The sequence below is a fragment of the Arvicanthis niloticus genome, chromosome 3, assembly GCF_011762505.2.
Source record: "Arvicanthis niloticus isolate mArvNil1 chromosome 3, mArvNil1.pat.X, whole genome shotgun sequence".
Taxonomy (NCBI): domain Eukaryota; kingdom Metazoa; phylum Chordata; class Mammalia; order Rodentia; family Muridae; genus Arvicanthis; species Arvicanthis niloticus.
The window spans coordinates 2,474,296-2,494,923 of NC_047660.1; the positions used below are offsets into that span (position 1 = coordinate 2,474,296).

At 42.6% G+C, this 20,628-nt stretch overlaps 1 protein-coding gene across 1 annotated transcript in view; it reads right to left on the bottom strand.

Moving 5' to 3' along the window:
- Ubac2 (UBA domain containing 2) overlaps positions 1–20,628 on the bottom strand; it is a 148,026-nt gene that overhangs the window by 39,137 nt on the left and 88,261 nt on the right. Inside the window, exon 6 of the mRNA XM_034498812.2 lies at positions 10,957–11,004. Within this exon, the coding sequence (XP_034354703.1) occupies positions 10,957–11,004 (48 nt within the window). The remainder of the gene's footprint in view (positions 1–10,956; positions 11,005–20,628) is intronic.

Here is a 20,628-nt window from a genome sequence, read left to right on the forward strand (position 1 = left end):
ATCAGCCTGAGCCTCATATCACAGAGACAGAGGAAGAGGAAAGGGTGTGGGGACAGTGGGATTACAGATAAAGGGACAGCAGCTGAGAGTTCTTCAGGGTGATCAAAATATAATATAAATAAGACAAACCTAAAATATAATCCGAAGTTAGGCCAGAGGATTAGCAGGTAAAAGGTGCCTGCCCCTTAGACTGATAACCTGAGTGTGGGTCTGGGAACTCACTTGTGGGAGGAAGGAACCTCAACTTGAGCACCCATCACCCCACTCCCACCCCACACAATAAATAAATGGTGAAAACTTGGAAATACTAGAGTTTGCAAGAAATAAGAAGGTTCAATCTATTCCTAAGTGTGTTATACTGGTACAATGCCTATGAGAGTAACAATATTCATCTCACTCTTATATCACTAAGAAGCTTAGACCCAGTCCTTCTTTAACTTTTTTAACTGATTTGAGATGGTCAGCCTGTGAGTTAAGGGACTATAGCAAATTCATGACTTGGAGTTTATTATAAGGGTGTTCTCTATGTTTTATTTAGAAATAGCTGAGTGGAGTTAACAGGCAACAGTCCAGATTACCTTACATGGATAGCTGGTTTTCAAAACATCAGAAATCCTTAGAATTGACATGACAAACATTTCAGTATTAATGTTCATTTTCATTAGAGACCTGTCTGCTCCGGACAGCTTCCTATGTTAAATTCTAAGAAGAAATTGAGCATCCTTGGAGTTACTCCAGTTGTGATGAGACAGCCACTAGGCAAGAATTGCCACTTTCCTTCTACAGACAAATTACTGTCCAGAAAAGGACACACTTGCAGAATAGTCGACTGATTATATCTGCCTAGACAGAGTAATCAGCCCTTAATAATTCTGCAGCACTAAGGTCTGTCAGATGATCCTGGGCCAGAAGGCAGAAGAACAGATGCTCCAACGTTTTGAAGTAGAGCGAGTGTCCAGGTGTTCAGAGGTCTCTATAAATTGGCTAAGTTTTAGAAGCTATGCTTTGTGCTTCCCACAATTATAGTCAACTCAGTCATTCTGGATTTCTGATGGGGTTGAAAACTTATAGCTATTTACTTTGAGAGAAAAGATCTGAGTGTATGGTCATCAGCTGACATTCATCCTAAAGCCAAGGAAAAAGCCAGGTTCAGAACTAAGTGTTTTAGTTAGGATAGATGACAGAGGTGCTGGTTAGTCAACAAAAGGATGGACTGGGTATTAGGACTATCTTGTACCTCACTGGTACAAATAGGCATAATTATGCTCTAATTGTATTTTGAGAGAAAAGTTTCCTTTTAACAGGAAGGGTGATGTGTAGGAGGAGCTAAGGTGGGAGGAGTACTGAGAGGAAGAAAAGGAGTAAGAAGAGGAGAAGAAGGAGGAGAGGAGAAGCTAGGTGATGAAAGAGAGATAGAGGGGGGAGACAGGGAAGCAGATGTTCACGTATCTCCACCAGTCAAAGATAGTTGATATATCTAGGTTGGGTAGTGGGTTACACCTCTGATTGAACAATACCAAACTTATAAAGCCTATGATTAACATTTCTTAAAAAAATGTATAAATGCAAAAAGGAAAAGGGGGCATGGGATAGGGGTTTTCTAAGGGGGGGGGGAATGGGGAAACGGGATGGTATCTGAAGTGTAAATGAAAGATCTAATAAAAAAAAAAAAGAAGGTTCAATCTACGTGTAGATGCACTGAAGTGCACAAAAGAGAAATTCTTAAAGGCAACAAGATAACTTGACACACTATCAGCACATGCTAGTAATAAACCATCAGGAATAAATCCAAGTAAAATGGGAGCCCTAAAAGGGAAAATCAAAAGCAGCATAAGGGACACACACAAATGCATGCACACACTCACGTACACAGGCACACAATTTACATGTGTGAGTATCTTGCTGCACATATGTATGTGCCCCATATATGTGTCTAGTACATGCAGAGGTCAGAAGAGGGTGACATTTCCTGTTATTAGAGTTACAGATGGTTGTGAACCATCCCATGTGGGTACTGGAAATCAAGGAATCAAACCCAGGTCCTCTGCAAGACCAACAAGTACTCTTAACCACTGACCATCATCTCTCTAGAATATAAAAAATAGTCTTATCAAGATGTTTGCTGGAAAAGAAATGTTAGCCCTCAGAGTCCTCTGGACTATCCAAGGTTTACATTTTTTAAGCATTGTAGTGGGAAAAGGAAGCTGGGCAAAAATGATTAAATGCTTTATGACATCATCCTTGTCTGATCAACCCAGTGGTGATCTGGCAAAGCCATCCCACAGATGATGGGCACACGGGCAGAAGCACACATGTGAAAGGAGAGTTCACTGTCTCTAGATCTTCTGTATGACCCTGAGTTGTCACAACACAAGACTGGAAATGTTTCAGCTCACAGTGCATTAGAATTTATCAAGCTGAGCAGTTCAGCTTCCTGTACTTGATAATCACATCAGTCCATTCCATGAAAAAATATGATACCAATAACTACATTAAAAATTTACCTAGTTGTTACCCAGGTCTCCATAGTCTTACTTATGCTGTATTAATACTCCTAAGTTTTTGGAGTCAGGGGCTCCCTAGGCCAAGCTAGTTTGAACTTACCACAAAGTTCCAATCCTCCTGCCTCTGTCTCTTAGGTGCTAGCACTACAGATGTGCGCTGCCACACCCAGTCTCTACATGCTTCACACACGCCAGCATCACACTGTATCACACACGCCAGCATCACACTGTATCACACACGCCAGCATCACACTGTATCACACACGACAGCATCACACTGTATCACACACGCCAGCATCACACTGTATCACACATGCTAGCATCACACTGTCGACTGAGTCACATCCTCAGCCTTGTTGCTGAACAGTTTTTTTCTTGAAAGCTATGTTTTGTTGGAAAAAAATATTTTAAAATTAGAGTATGAGCAGGGAAGAGTTAGGTTCTAGAGCACCAGCAGCTAACATTCACAAAGCCCTGGATGCCATCTCCAGCAAAGACAGGAAGATGGAGAGAGGAAGATAAATAAGGAAAGGAGAGGAGGAGAAAGGACAGAATAAAGGTGGCTCGGGTAAGAGTTGTCTTCCTAAGGACCTGAGTTCAACTCCCAGCACTTACACAGGGCTGCTCAAAGCTACCTGGAAATCCCACTCCAAAGGCTGACCCCCTCATCAGGCCTCCGTGGGCAACTGTGCTCACACACATGTGCACCTGAACATGCATGTACCCACACACATAATCTTAGAATTAAGGCCATATGCTAGGATCTGCATTGCTACAGGCCAGGAGAACTAAGCCAGGTTCAGTGAGGTCTTCTGAGGCAGGAAGTCCAAACATCAAAGTGAGGTCCAACAGCACAGATCACTGCTTAGATATTAGATGGCTAGATAAAGCAAAAGAGGGGCACACACCCCACACATCAGGGGCAGCCAGGTCTAGGATGGAACACTCAGCTAGGAGGTCAGGAGCCTAGGACATGGGACCGAACGACCAGAGACTACTTGGGCCCATATCTGTGGGCTATCTAGGACAAGAACCCAGCGTATGGTCCTACGTTATAGGTGGGAACCCCCATATGGCAACAATGGAAGGTATCTCCTCATAAGTCTGAGAACTGAAAACAGGAAAGTGCTTCCTTTAAGGTCACTAAAAACATGAATATCAACTGCACACTTATGGGTTTTTTCACACCATTAATCCTTTTAGGAAGGGAGTCAAAAAGTAAGGCTCAAGGGCAAATAAAGAATTTAATTTATTGGCTGGGAAACAACACCAGCACTCTTGATTAGCGTTAACTTCACCTGCCCACTGGTCACTCTTGGCGCGAGTTAACTTCATCTGCCCTCTGGTCCTGCTTACAGCATGCCTGAAACCTCAACAAGCAAAGGCAAGGAACCATGACCTGGCAATGACACCCAGGTGCTGAGCCCTTTCTCCAGACAACAGAGACTAGTAAGAGACCCAGCAGGAAAGCAGCACTCCCAGGGTCTCTGTGGACCACAGTCCTACATTCAGGAACCCTACTGTCCAACAAGGACAACAGACACAGGCTGCTTTCTCAGGAGAACAGGAGTGCACCTATGTGACACAAGCAGCCTAGGAACAAACATGTCCTTGCATCTGGGCTGCAGCACAAAAGCTCTGAGACAGCAGACTCACTGAGGATTCATTCCTTCATCCAAAATATATCCTGACTATTCTTATGGACCAGATGTGCTCTAGATGCTGGAGCATGGCAGGGAGGAATGCAGAAACCTTCTGCCTGATGGATCCTCCTAGTCTCTGCATGCTATGAAGCCAATGAGAGCCAGTGAGACAGTGAAGTCAATGAGAGGTTGGTTGATCACCCCAAGAATGTGTTTGTAATCAGGGATCCTCAGAGTTATCTGTCATGTGACTAAGTTAAAAAAGATCACTGTTTTCATGACACACACAGCCATGTCACTTTCTTTCAGGTTCTCAGCTACCAGGTCAGGCAGACAAGATCTGCACGGGTCGATGACAGTAGACACGTGGCGGGGAACATGTTTAAGGGTAGCTTGGACTAAGCGTGTGTTTCAGGCTAGTCTGGGTAACATAGTGACATCTTGTCTCAAAAAAAAAAAAATCCCTAAGAAGATGAAAGCAGTGGTACACATGCCCATTAGCTCCTGCCTCCCTGTGTGACCTGCCTCTGTGTGACCTGCCTCCCTGTGTGACCTGCCTCTCTGTGCGGCCTGCCTCCCTGTGTGACCTGCCTCCCTGTGTGACCTGCCTCTCTGTGTGGCCTGCCTCCCTGTGTGACCTGCCTCTCTGTGTGACCTCCCTGTGTGGCCTGCCTCCCTGTGTGACCTGCCTCTCTGTGTGGCCTGCCTCCCTGTGTGATCTGCCTCTCTGTGTGACCTGCCTCTCTGTGTGGCCTGCCTCCCTGTGTGATCTGCCTCTGTGTGGCCTGCCTCTCTGTGTGACCTGCCTGTGTAACCTGCCTCCCCATGTGACCTGCCTCTGTGTGACCTCCCTATATGACCTGCCTCTGTGTGACCTGCCTCTCTGTGTGACCTGCCTCCCTGTGTGACCTGTCTCTGTGTGACCTCCCTGTGTGACCTGCCTCCCTGTGTGACCTGCCTCCCTGTGTGACCTGCCTCCCTGTGTGACCTCCCTGTGTGACCTGCCTCCCTGTGTGACCTGCCTCTGTGTGACCTCCCTGTGTGACCTGCCTCTCTGTGTGACCTGCCTCCCCGTGTGACCTGCCTCCCTGTGACCTCCCTATGTGACCTGCCTCTGTGTGACCTGCCTCTGTGTGATCTGCCTCCCTATGTGACCTGCCTCTGTGTGACCTCCCTGTGTGACCTGCCTCCCTGTGACCTCCTTGTGTGACTTGAACCTGCTGCCACTACCAAACAGACCAGGTGGATTCTCTAAGTAGATTCAGGCATCTGGGGTCATCTGGGGTCATCTGGGGTCAGCAGGGTCAGGATGTAGCAAACCCCTTCTAAGTGTGGGGGTGTCCGAAGAGCCCCTGGTAGTCCTGATTCTCCGTGTGGGCTAAGCAACCTTACAGCTTTAGCCAGCCTTGATTTCTCTTGGAGCCTGTCACTGTTTCCAATAAACTGCTAAATATGGGAGTCTAACTTCTAAATTCCCAAAGTTTAACTGAAGGCCTTGGGCAACACATGAGTTGTAAAGCTATCTGTGGAAAAGAACACACAGGAAAAAAGGGAAGCTGAAAGAGCAGAGGACGACACACCCATGCAGAAGGCCCACACAGTGCTAGTTGTCGCCACCCAGGACGTGGTCAGAGTCCCAGAATTCAGCAGCACTTCCATCCTATGGTTTAAGACAATGTTTTATTATTGTTTTTGGTCCTCAAAGGTAAATCATTTGAAGAAGAGACAGAGGCAAATCAGAGTCTGCAAAGGAAGGAGACACCTGACTCCTTTAAGGTGGCTCCTCGTCTCTTCTCTCCTCTGTCAAGGACACCGCTGAAGCTATAATCTTGTACCATCTAAAGTGTTTGAAAAGCTTTTAAGAGCCTAACTGTCCACAGAAAACAACCCGAACTCAAACCACATTCAAGGTTCGATATAATCTGGCTTCCATGTACACTTCTACCCTACAGTGGGTAAGACAGATTCTTTTTCACACTAATATTGTTTGATTGCAAGATAAAGTCTGCTGTGTTATAGACAGCAAGTAACAAGGGCGGAGAACAGGCACAGTGAGGAGCACGCTGCCACATGCGCACCGGGTGATTTGCTCTTAAATAGCTTGGAAAAGAGCTAATGATAAGATATCAGCTATGGCTGAGTCTGAGCAGGGTTTTGAGAACCACAGTTCATCCTAGTGCGGATGACTCATTACTGTGATTCATGAAACTGCAGGAAATGCAGAAGTGCTGGCACAGAGACGGCCACAAAGCTCTCAGCAGAGCCACAGGAAGAACTTCAAGTCCCATGTGTAAGCAACATTTGCTTTAGGAGAAGAAAATGTAAACGTGCAGTGAGGCTGGAGAATTATGAATATGCACAATGGCCTCAATTTCAGTCTTCCACCAAAATAATTCATAAGATCCACAGCCAGAAGAGTTCACTAAAAATGTCCAAGCACGTGGAGCTGGAACAACGGCTCAGAAGGGAAGGTAATGTGCTTGCTTTGCAAGTATGAGGACTGCAGTTTGGGTTCCCAGCAACCACCAAATAAACACTAAGGAGGCATGGAGGCCTACCTGTAACACCAGCACATGCCAGTAGGAATGGTCCACAGAGCAATCTAGCTGGCTAGAGTAGTCACACTGGCAAGACCCAGATGCAACTGAGAGAGACCCAGCCTCCATTTGTGATGAGAGCAATCTAGAAAGACAGCCAGTAAAAGCTTGAACCTCCACACACATGCGCACAGGCACCCTGACAAGTAAGCATAAACACATTGAAAACACACAAATGTGTACACATGTAACAATTTTAAGGGCCAAAGACAACTGAAATATCCCGTGTACACTAAGCCACACTTGCAGTATTTTATAACAACTCTTATTTAAACATGAAAGGAGGAAAGAGTCAATACCAAACAACAACAACAAAACCCAAAACAAAAACCAAAAAACCAACGAAACAGGAGTAATCTCAAAGCCAGAGGCCCAGCCAAATCCCTTCTGGGCAGCAGGGGGGCTCTCCTCACTGCCCAACAAACAGCTCTTTTCAGCTTCCCTTGGCTCCAGGTAAGCTAGCAATGCTTTTCCCTCCGTCCAGGCAAAGACTTAGTCCACATCCATCTCCACAACCAGTCCACGACAGACGACGGTGCTTAGGCAGTAAGATAGCATCCTGGTGTTAACCTGTCCTTTTAATCACTGGATATTCTAGGACTATGTATTCAAAACATGGATACTCATGCAAGAATGAACAACACAAAAGAGATAAAAACTGTTAAAGCTGAAAAAAAAAATCAATTTATAATGAACTAAACTCAAACCAAAGTTATCAGCTTTCCAGGAAAGCACAAACAGTTTCTGGCTTCTAAAACCACAAATAACAAATAATCTAGGTTTTACACCAGCAATTCTCAACCTTTCTAATGCTGTAACCCTCAGTACAGTACTTCATGTTGCAGTGACCCCCAACCATAAAACCATTTCACTGCTATTGTTATGAATGGTAATATAATTATCTTTTATGCAGGATATCTGATCTGTGACCCCCAACAGAGCTGTGACCCACAGGCTGAGAAGAACTGCTGTTTTACAAACATTTTCCTTCCTGGTGCTAGGACCAAAGCCGGACCTTATGTATGTCAGGCAAGCACTCTGTCACTGAACTACTTCCCCAGCCCTGCTCACTTGCTCTTAAAATAAACAAACCACATACTAATTGCCAGAGCTAAATAAAATTATTTCCTAAACACAGTGTTTTTGATACATGATAGCACGCAATGGTAAAAATTTAAAAATATATCTACAATATAGCTAATAACGTGGGAGCGTGCGTGTGTGTGACCAACTTGTAAGAGTCTGTTCTCCCTTTTCTTTCCACACTGTGAGTCCTCAGATCACTGAGCTTGGCAGCAAGTATCTCTATCTACCAAGCCATTGGTAGTGACCCCACCAATAGGTTTTGTAACATAAATTCACAACAATGAATACTTATGTACACATTTCTTCCTGGTAGCATGAATTTTGACTTTTGAAGTATTTTAGTTAGCATTAAACCAAAAGGAAAAAGAAAAGGGAAGTTAGCTGATCTGTAGGGAAAGGGGAAGTCATGTTGAGTAAGAGGCATCTGGATGGACAGTGGCTTTGTAACTCTGACATGAACCTCACAGTTACTGGCTGACAAGCCAGACATTCACATATGCCACTGCTTTGTTTTGTTTGCTGGAGACAGGACCATACTCTGTAGCCTAGACTTGCTTTGAACTCACAGTCTTCCTGCCGCTACTTCTTGAGTGCTGGAATTATAGCTGTGCACCATCACGTTCTGCTTATAAATTAAATACCCCTGTATAATCATCTTTATCTTTACACAATATCATATATGACATATATCATAAGAGTGTGAGCTTTCTGGATAAAGCCAGAAAAAACACATTAAGTTGGAAATGAGCACCAGTATGTACGGATAGCATGAAGAAAACTAGCTCCAGCCAGGACAGCTATGGATCATTTTATTTTAATTAACTAATTGGTGCAGGGGATTTTGCAAATACCAGATATGAGCTCTATCATACAAAGTTAGCTCGTGGTCAGTCATCAGAAATAAACCAAGTATTATCTATAAGCTGGAAAAATGAAAAGGAGGTTAATATGAAGATTTATCAGGTATATATATATATATATATATATATATATATATATATATACACATATATATATATATCTCATTTTGAGATAATTACTGAAAGAAAATTCAATTGGCTCATGAATGACTAGTGATAGTGAATTCCTTAAAATGCCTTGTCATTTTGAAATTCTATTTCAAACACAATATGGGCCTTTCTATTCCTCTGGAAAAAAAATTTATTTTTTTTAATTTAGAAATTCTTTGGTACCTACCCTCTGATAAAATTTATTTTTTTTTAATTTAGAAATTCTTTGGTACCTACCCTCTGATAAAATTCAGACTGGAAAGGACAGTGACTTCAGAACAAACACTTTAGAGTCCAGAAAGACCAACACTTGAGAGACATAACCTCCAACCCTAGAGTCTTGGCTGTCACACAGTGAAACTTTGAGGTGACAGCAAGCACTTAATTTACTACCAGAAGTCTAACAACAGAATAGTGAACGTAAATGGGACATTTTACACAAATGCGTCACAATGTATTATTAAAGAAAAAAAAACCTTGCTTGATTAAAAACACATCAAAAAGGTGGTTCTCATGTTCCACTTTGGGTAGAGTAGGCCTCAGACAGCACTGACTCCATGCAGAGTTCACTGCCAAGCTGTCAGTGGTGATGAGCCACACTAGGGAGAGGAGGGCTCGGGTCCTGGAGGCAAAACTGGTCCCAGAATGACTGGAAAGTACCACAGGTCTTAAGGACATCAGGTAGCAGCGTGGGGCATCGGTAAGCTCCAGGAGAACCAGGGGTCAGACTAAAACCCAGTATCAAAGGTAGAGGGAGGGGAGAGGAAGGCAGGGAGGAGAGGAGGGGGAAGAGAAGAGAGGAAGAAGAGGAGAGAGACAGTGAGAGGAGGGAGGAGGAGGGTAAGAAGGCCCAGCTGTCTCAGAGCTCTGAGCCTCACTGCGGGGCTCCAGGTAAACAATGGAACAAGGAGGGGACAGTCTTCATTCTTCATCCGCAGAATCAAAATCTGGAGCACATCAGCGAGGAGCACATCAGCTGGGAGCACATCAGCGGGGAGCACATCAGCTGGGAGCACATCAGCTGGGAGCACATCAGCTGGGAGTACATCAGCTGGGAGCACATCAGCTGGGAGCACATCAGCTGGGAGCACATCAGCTGGGAGTACATCAGCTGGGAGCACATCAGCTGGGAGCACATCAGCTGGGAGCACATCAGCTAGGAGCATCAGCTGAGGGAAATGAATTCCATCCGAAATGTCTTTAACACGGGGTTTAAAGAGAACCACGGGAAAACTCAGGACAGCTCAAGATGGCCCAGAATCCTAATCACTCCCTCAGAAAACAAAGGTGACTGACTGGTGCCAGGCTGGTGCCAGGGTCTGCAGCATGGTGTAACTACTTCTAAGTTCCCCTTTGATGTTGTCCATAGTCCTGTAAATCTATTCTGTAATTTTCTGAGACCTTTTTCAAGAAAAAGATTAAAACTATTTTCTATATACACTAGTTACAAATAATTTTCATAAATTTATGGTTTACATTCAAGTCATAAAGCATCTAACTCGAGCACATGCTCTAAATCTCTTTCTAAATGTCTCCTAAAGTGTAATGAATTGTTGTGGACATAGGAGAGAGAGGGAATCCCCTCACAGACTGGGACGCCAAACGCTCTTGCATGCTCCCTTCCTCCCTCTCTGGCCACATACACACCCAACCTGCAAGCCACCTCATCTTCCCCTCCATCCCCAACTATATGCCTTACATATAGTTACATATAGTGCAGCTCCCCTGCTCAGCAGGCCCAGCCTCTTCATTCTCTGTCATTTCCCTCTTACTATGAATTAGACTACTGATGCCCTTTAAAACCAACATTGGCAAAACCTCATCTAAAAACCTTCATCAAAGTAACTTTGGAAACTGAGACAAACCGGCCTCCTTTGTTTTGACTTTGATTTTCCGTGCAGCTGCGCTACTTTAGTCACTAGGGAAGGAGCGTGGAGCTGTGCCTGACCTGGGTAAAGGAAGGAGAAGGACAGGTGTGTATTACCTACAATCTACAAGCATGACAGCTTTTTCTATTTTTCTTCCTTTCAAATGGTGGTGGTGGTGGTGGTGGGGTTTGGAGAGGGAAGTTAAAAAAAATCAGGGGAAGGAAGTTAAAAAAAAAAATGACACTTACAAGTCCACTCATGGCTACAATCCAGATGTAGGACCCAGAGGTGAAAAGCTACAAAAGAAAAAAAAAAGGCAACTGAAATGGAGTTCACTGCCAGCCCCAGCACTCACTGCATACACTCCATGTGACCCCACAGTTACATATTAACCATGCATGCCATAACTCAGGAAAGGAAGAAAAGTGAAGGCACGGCACTTCTGTTTACTTAAAAGAAAATAAGATGAAAATCTTTTCACTGAAGACTCCAGGCTTTCTGTAGCTGATGACTTACTTCTTGAACCTGGCCCCTGCTGTGCAAAGAAAAATACCTGGATTGCAAGTTCATTCTTATTTACAAGTCTTAGCTGACTTACAGAAATATAAACACAAGTAAATGCACCACCAATGCAGAATAGTCATTGCCCATACTCGGTGCTAGGTAATGATCCACAACAGCTCTTCATAGAACTTCCTTATTTTACTTTCTCATCGTTGCTTTGTCCATTTAGATGGGAGAACGTGCCAGCATCGAAGTCCATGCCCAACAGTAAGTACCGTTCTTCAGAAGTGAGAGTCCTTATTCTAGTTCCCCCAAGATAAGAGTAAACACCAGGTCCTCTGTGTATATGTCATGGCCGTCAGTGTAGTACTTTTATGGGACTCTGAGTGTGTGAATGAATAGGTCTCTAATTCTTGTGACTTCTCTTGGGTCTCTTTCCCTCTTGGCTTGCCTTGTTCAACTTTGTTGTGGTGCTTTTGTTTTATTTATTCTGTTTTGTTAAAAAATTAAAATAAAGTTGTAAAAATTGTGAAAAAAAGAACATGCTACTAGGAACAAAGTCTTAACTGATGAAATGAATGAAGGGCATTAGAATTAGACCTGATGAAATGTCTTGTAGAGACAATATCTTGTGCGTTGTATGGATGCATCGCCTGTCAATTAAAAAGCTATGGCCTATGGGTTAGGCAGGAAATGGAAGGTGGCACATCCAGGAGGCAGAAAGGATTCTGGGTTAGAGCCAGACATGGAAAGATCCACCTGGGGAAGATCTGAGGAGACGGGTGCATGGTATATGAGCTCAGGAAACCAGACACATGGAAGAATGTAGGTTAAAACAAATGGGTTATTTTAGTTATGATCTAATAGAAGAGCCTAGCTATATGGTTGAAATGTCCTGTGGCTTCTTGGTTAGCTTTGGAAGGTTAGGCTGGAAGTTTCAGGATCATGGAGAAAGAGACAGGAGACTGGAACAGCAAAGCTCATAGTCCCTGCTAACAATGTGCCAGACAGAAACCTCGGTTCTGTACGTGCAACCCAGAAACACAAAACACAGACAGACACGGAGGAAGGAAGGCGCAGACTTTGCTCCAGTGTTGGCTCAAAGGGAAGAAGCTAACCTTCCGTCTGCCATAGAGCTAGGTCAGTGCACACCTGTACAGGGTTGGTCTGATGGTGCTTGTATTCTAATGCTAAGTTCTGGCCCTCAAGATGTGGTTGTCCCTGACAAGCAGATCTTCACATACACCAAGTGATGCTGCTGTGTGAACCTTGCTCCCCAATTTAACTGGCCAATAAAAGGCTAGAGCTGGTGAATGGAGAGTGGTGGGAAAAGGGGGCACTTGAGGATCAAGTGAGGGGTTGCAGGTAGAGGGAAAAGAAGAAGAAAGAAGACGGAGGTGGAGGAGGCCACCCTGAGAGGAGATAGACCACAAGCACATGGCCAGGAGAAACAGCAATTAACAAGGAACTTTATTGCGGGGAATCAGTTAGAATAGCTCCAAACCTGCCCAATGTAGCTTATAAATAAAATACCTGGGTCATATGTGGGGAAGGTGAGGAGGGTCGGCTGTGAGAATGAAAAATACAGCTAGTCCTGGAACAGCTAGAGGCTCAGCATATAGAAGAGTCTACCAGTCATCAGAAATCTTCAATATTTGTCATTAAAAAGAAATCTGGCAATGGAGGAGAGCAATTAACAAGATTATTCAGGCAATGGGTTCTCTACAGCCAGCCTGGAATCCCACTGCCTTCCTTGGTGCCTAAGGAATGTCCTATCACAGTGATTAATCTAAAAGATTGCTTTTTCATAATTCCTCTACAAGAACATGATAGGGAAAGGTTTGTGTTCTCTTTTACTAGAAGTTGTCCAATAAAGAAATACCATTGGAAAGTCCTACCACAGGGAATGTCAAACAGTCCTACCTAGTGCCAATATTTTGTACAACAGCTATTGTAGGTAATTCACAAACAATTTCCTCAATCAGTAATTTACCATTATAAAGGAGACATCTATTGGCTGATTTAGATACAGATACCTTTAAAAGACTGATGAAATAAAGAAACCTTGCCTTTTGGGGGATTATAAATTGCCCCTGAGAAAATACAAAAAAAAAAAAAATTCTATTAATTATTAAGAACTTATAAAATAAGACTACAAAAGGTTAGATCACAAAAGGTACAAATCAGGAGAGACCAATTAAGGACTCTTAATGATTCCAGAAAGTAAAAGGAGATACAAACTAGCTGCGGCCTGCAACTGCTTTGGCTATTCTAGAGCTAAGTAATTTATTTCAAACCTTACAAGAAGATAAGATTAAAATACCCTAGAAAAATTATCAGCTGAGGCTGAAAAGGAGTTAGCTCTGCTAGGAAGGAAACTGAAGGATACACAACTAGATTGTATTGATCCAAAGATGGCCTGCACCTTAGTTATCTTACCTTCTACTCATTACCCTATAGGAATTCTTATGCAGAGGGAAGATTATATCTTAGAATGGATATTTTTTAGCACACAGAGTAAGAAATTAAAAATCTACATAGGTTTTTAAATTGATACGAAAGGGAAAAAAATGAGACTTCATCAATTAGGTGAAATGAATCTAGCTGAGATGGTGGTACCTTCTACTAATGCAGAGACTGCCTCATTATGGGCACAAGATGAACACTGGCAAGGAGCTTGCAGTGAATTTTTTGGAAGAGATTAACAATGCCCTAAAAGCAAGCAACTTCAGGTCATAAAAAGAACTAAACTGGATTCTCCCTTGTATAAAAAAGGAACTATAATTTCTGGGGCCCCTACATTTTATACTGATGCAAATAAACCAGGAAAGACAGGGTATAAATCAGAAACTATAAGTAAGGTGGTTAAGAGACCTTACAAATCAGTTCAAAAAATCAGGATTCAATGCAACCCTTATGGTGTTATTAGATTGTCAAGAATCTTTTAATATAGTAATTGACTCTCAGTATGTAAAAAGAGTTGTCTTACATATAGAAACTGCTCAACTTACTCAGGATGATTCTGAATTGATTTAACTGTTTATTCAATTACAAGTGATCAGAAATAGAAATCATCCAATGTATATAACACACGTCAGATCCCATACAGGTCTGCCAGGCCCTTTGGCACAAGGTAACAGTGAAATTGATCAGCTATTGATAGGAAGTATACTAGAAGCCTCAGCATCTTATTTAAAAAAGCACCATGTTAACAGCAAAAGTTTAAAGAAAGAATTCTCTCAATTGGCAAGAAGCCAAGGAGACTGTGACGACGTGCCCTACTTGTCCCTTGTATAACCAGATTCCACTACCTGCAGGAAGTGACCCTAAAGGCACCCAAAGAAATGATATTTGGCAAATGGATGTGTTTCATTTTACAGAGTTTTGTAAACTAAATATGTACAGTATACTATAGAAACACATTCAGGATTTCAAGGGGTGACAAATTTAGCTTCTGAAAAGGCTAATTCTGTAATTATTCATTTATTAGAAGTTATGGCCATTATAGGACTATCTAGACAAATTAAGACTGACCATACTCCAGCATATGTCTTTAGTAGCATGAAGTGACTTTTTTTTTAAAAACATATTACAATGTAAAACATATTTCAGGTAAAATCCTACAGGACAAACATTTGTGGAGAGATCCAACTGTACTTTAAAAGAGATGCTTAACAAACAAAAAGGGATAATAAAGCCCCAAGATATAGATTACATTATTAACTTTAAAGTTTTTGAATGCTAATGAAAACTATAGCTTCTGAGAGACACTGGATTATGGGGAAAAAAAAAATCTACTGAACTAAACCAGTCTGTTTATTTTAAAGATGTCCTAACCTCCGAATGAAAAACAGGAAATGTGTTACATTGGTGCAGAGGTTATGCTTATATTTCCACAGGAAAAGAAAAGTTTGGGTTCCTTCCAAATTGATAAAAGCCAGATATGAGAGGGGGAAACCTCCTGAAGATCTTGGCTACAGACGAGAAGAAAATCAAAAGGTCCAAAACAGGTAATGTACATGCTGGTTCCTTTAAATGGAGCAAGTCTGACACTGACTAGGTCATATAAATGTCTCCAGCCATAATTTTAGCTATGCATGCCAATAAATTTTTGGCTACAAATGTCCTCAGGACTCATCCTGCCATCCTTTCATATGGCATAGATGGAGATTTATTGTAATTTTGGTTATAATCCAAACTAGCTTAAGAAAGATGTCTTTCACCTGCTCAAACAAGGAGCAGAAAATCATCTTTAACTGATCTACATGCACTGCACATTCCATACTTTATGTTAACTGATCTACACGCACTGCACATTCCATACATTATGTTAACTGATCTACACACACTGCACATTCCATACATTATGTTAACTGATCTACACGCACTGCACATTCCATACTTTATGTTAACTGATCTACACGCACTGCACATTCCATACATTATGTTAACTGATCTACACGCACTGCACATTCCATACATTATGTTAACTGATCTACACGCACTGCACATTCCATACATTATGTTAACACAGAAATATGTATTACCTCTGAAAGCTTTATGTTCACAGGAGAAAAAGAAAAAAGAAAAAGAAAAACAACCTTGAGGAGATTCACCCTCAGGGATGCAGGGATGCTGAGATGCTGACAAATACTGCTGCAGCCTCCTGCCTGCCGGATCCTACCTCAGACTGATCAATGCTGTTTCACTAAAGACATGCCTCCAGGGACAACTTCAAAACAGCTAGCTCTTTAGGTCCAGCCTCAAAGGCTGATCCAGTCAAGACTTCACTCAAACCTAAACTTTCTCAGCATAGAGACCGGACAACAAATGCTATAGCTGGCTTTCTTAAGACTTCACCATATTTCTGTTTTTCTTAGGCCTTCAAAAAAACAAACAAACAAAAAACAAAACTACGCCCCCGAGTCAGCAGGAAGCAATTTTAAGAAAACTCTGTTCCCCATGAGGTGGTGTAGAGGAATTTTGGTCATTCATTGGATGTTGGAAGTTTGTCATCATTTAAGAGGATGGTTACAAACACATATGGTCTTGGACAAGGGGGAATCGAAATAGGGAGGTCAGACTTAGGGATTTCCTTTTCTCTATCCTTTCGCTCTTTCTTAGATAACAGGAGGGGGCTGAGATGAACAACAGGGGAATGTAGGAATATTATAGGCATAATAAAAAGAAGGAGTAGATTGTTAAATCTGCTCTTAAACCAAAAAACATTTTATAGCTATAATCTTACATTGGTATAGATCTTTGTATTTTGATGCAAAAATTAAGGTTATATTTTGTTATACTAGTAAAAAATTCTGTATACTGATACAAATTTAAAGGTTACATTGGTTTAGGTTATTGTATACGGATACAAATTTAAGGTTTTCATATACATAATGTACATATGTTTTCAGTTTTTATATGAGATATTGTTCCTATATAATCCTTAAAGATATTAGCCAGGCAGTGGTGGCGCATGCCTTTAATCCCAGCACTTGGGAGCCAGAGGCAGGCAGATTTCTGAGTTTGAGGCCAGCCTGGTCTACAGAGTGAGTTCCAGGACAGCCAGGGCTATACAGAGAAACTGTCTCAACCCCCCCCCTTTCCCCCCCCCAAAAAGGTACAATATAAAGCTCCAGTCTTTTTAACATCTGCCATTACAAACTATTAGGGATGGTTAAGAAATATAAGTTAATAGTCAGTCAAACTCATGATCATGTCAGATACTAGTCTAGATCATCACAGAAACATACAGCCTTGGTTGAACAGATATTACATAGCTGGCAACATTTGCTTGTTCAATATGCTGTGAGTAGAGAGATGGTCTTCAAAAGTGTCAGAGGCTCACAGAAGACGACATTTAAAGATGCTTTTATTAATTTAAGGCTTTTTTTTTTTTGACATTGAGCTAAATCAAATTAAGTCAGCTCCTTGCAGCACCCCACTCAACCTGGAAGATGCAGCACATCGAAGACCCTCCATTTGGAAGTGCTTCAATTGTGGCAAGAAATGCCCAGGTTCCAAACTACAGACAAAATGCTGTCTAGAAAGGACAAACGATGCAGGGAAGTCGAATGCCAAGCTCTGCCAAGATGGGGTAAGCCAGTTCTTCATAATTTCTGCTTCACAAAAGGTCTGTCAGTTTGGGCTAGGACTGGGAAGTTGGCTCAGATGCTTTGGTCATCCTGGTAAGCCCTTAGAAACAGTGATCACAGGAGTGTTCACGTAATTGGGTTTTCTGCCTTGCTTGTTCTTTGACTATTTGTGTTTATTGTATTGCTAGACCCTCAACCTAGAACTGACCTTAATACATGCATGTAATCAAAATGGTATAAAAGCAAAAAGGAGGAGGAGGTGGGATGGGGGTTCTAGGGAAGGGAAATGGGGAAAGGGGATGACATCGGTATTGTAAATAAGTATAATATCCAATAAAAAAATAAAGAGAAAAAAAGATAAAAAAAAAAAAAAAAAAGGGTCTGTCAGATATACTGGGCTAGAAGGCTGAAGATGGATCCTCCAACTTTACAGAGATTACTGGATAGCTGTCCAGGCAGCCAGCTGTCTGTCTATTCTCAGTCTTAGAAGCTGCTTGTCTGCACTTCCTACTTACTCAGGTAATATTTATTCCTCCTCAGGTCTCTGATGATCCGGGTTGAAGACTAGATACTGACAGTTTTTACTATAAGCTTAAGTTGTTTAGGATTTTAGATGTTCTAGGTCTAAGAAGATGCTTTTAGGATGGCAATACAAGTTAGGATAGAAAACGACTTAGATACAGAACTCTGAACTCACTGAGATAGGATAGATGATAGACTATCTAAGTTGCCAAATATAAATGGACTGGACATTACGGATATAACCCTTACCTAATAGTTTTCATAATTGTTCCTACTGAATGTTGTTTATTATTATAAGAAAAAGAGCCTCCTTATTTAGTCAAAAGCGGGAGATGTAGTGGGTTGGTCTGATGGTGCTTGTATTCTAATGCTAAGTTCTGGCCCTCAAGATGTGGTTGTCCCTGACAAGCAGATCTTCACATACACCAAGTGATGCTGCTGTGTGAACCTTGCTCCCCAATTTAACTGGCCAATAAAAGGCTAGAGCTGGTGAATGGAGAGTGGTGGGAAAAGAGGGCACTTGAGGATCAAGTGAGGGGTTGCAGGTAGAGGGAAAAGAAGAAGAAAGAAGACGGAGGTGGAGGAGGCCACCCTGAGAGGAGATAGACCACAAGCACATGGCCAGGAGAAACAGCAATTAACAAAGGACTTTATTGCTGGGGAATCAGTTACAATAGCTCCTGCCCAATCTAGGCATACAGCTTGTGAATAAAGTTCCTGGAGTGTATGTCTTTTATCCGAGCTAGCTAAGATTATAAATCCATTTACAAACACTCAACTCTCATGACAACATGGGTGAGAATGAAGATTACAAGGATTTTATAATTCTCTCCTATGAGAGGAGGAATCCAAAACCAGCCGTCACATTCTACAACGGAGCACTGCTCTCCAAGCTTCTCATGTACGGACTCTGATTTCTCATCACCCAATGAGGAGGGTGCCCTGAGTGCTCCCTGGGTCGGGCAGTAACAGAAGGTGTGACTGTGGTATCTTGCATTATGGTTCTGCACTCGCAGCCCACCCACTTCTCATATATAAGTAAAGCTACTCGCCATTTCATTAGTAAAAAAATAATAATTTCTTTGGTCTCTTACACTCCTTATCCTTATCTTAGTACCACGTTTCTTCTTGTGTTCTGAAAGGGTAAGAGTATACCTCTGGGCTGAACTCCGTGTGGGCAAGTGTGCACCTCACATTTACTCTGTAAGCCATCCTCCAATGACCTGCATATGTGTCCCCAAACATGCTTTCTGGCTCTTATAATGATTAAAGTTATTTACCCACCCACCCACCATCCATCCATCTTAATATTCCTGGTTTCAAGTGTCCACGGTGGGGAGAGAGAAAGCTAGAGAATGTGTGTGAAAGGACCTGGGGTGGGGGTGAGCAGGCATAGATGGCTCAGTGCACAAAGCGCCTGTCATGGAAGCATGAAGACCTGTGTCAAGATCCCAAAACACACATAAAAGATCAACACGGTGATGTATGACCATAACCCCAGCACCAGGAGAGTGGAGGAGCAGAACTGATGAACTTCAAATTTGGTGAAAAACCCTGTCTCAAAAAAGCAAAAAGTGTCGAGCAATCAAGAAACACATTGAGTGTGCCTTTGGCCTTGTACACATATGCACACACCTGTTACTATAGGTGTAACACACACATATGGAAGATGCAAGAATGCCCAGAGCATGTGGAAGAAAGGAGAGAAAAACTTCAACCATTGTGACTTTGAAGTGGGGAAGATGGAAGTGGGACTGGGTAGATGAGAGAGCCCAGGCTGCCATCATGTGAAGGACTAGATGCTAGTCCACTTCTGCTTAATGGACTTCTACCCTACAGAGGTAATGCTAGTGTTAGGACAATAGTAGAAATTTATATTGATTTGGAACCTGTCTGAGACAGTGTACTGACATGTCTGCCCTTGGGCAGGGCTAAGAGGATGTAAATCCCCAACCTGAAATCCCCATGGTCCTAATGACTCTATGAGCCAGCCACCCTGACTACCCTGTAACTAACAGAGCAAAGCTTTCCATCCTCGACTCTTCCACCTAACCTTAGAGCTGGAAGAAACAGATGTCACCATGAGCCTCAGAGTAGGTTTTGGAACTTGACACAAGTTTCCCTGCCAGAGAAACCCACAGCAGGACAGAGTGGGGACCCAGGTGTCATGGTAAAGAGAGTGAAAGGTGAAGGCTAAACACACCACATGAGAGACATCTATAAAAGTAGTGAAGACAAACCTGCTCCAGATGAGCCTCTGATAATGGAAGGAGGTTGGAGAAGCCAGAGGAAATGTTAAAGGTGAAAAGGGGGGAAGAGGGGCCATTTCACTGTGAAGCTGGTATCTGGTCTATGTGTGGAATAAGGCATATTATGAGTGTTAACTCGGGGAGTCAAAAAGTCAAGCTACACAGGGGCGCAGGATACCATACAGTATTCAAAAGCTGTGAGAGAAAAAGAAAAGAACATGTCAGAGAAAGAGCGAGCGAGCAAGAGAAAGAGAGGGAGAGGGAGAGAGAGAGAAAGAGAGAACACAGAATTCAATTCAAAGAAAAGAACAAGTCTGAAAACTGGTGAGCACATGTGCCTTCTAGCACAGGCCTGGGGCTGAGGGAGCAGTGGGCACACACTGGATGTTAGGGAGATGGCCTTGGAACTTGAGTTTTTAAGTCAGACAAAGACTCCAGTGGCTTTCACAGCAAGGAAGTCTACATAGAAGCACCAGAGCGAGTGATGTGCTTCTGCAGTCTCTTCTTTGTAGAAGGTGGAACATGTTGGAAATTGAACCTGAAGTCTTAC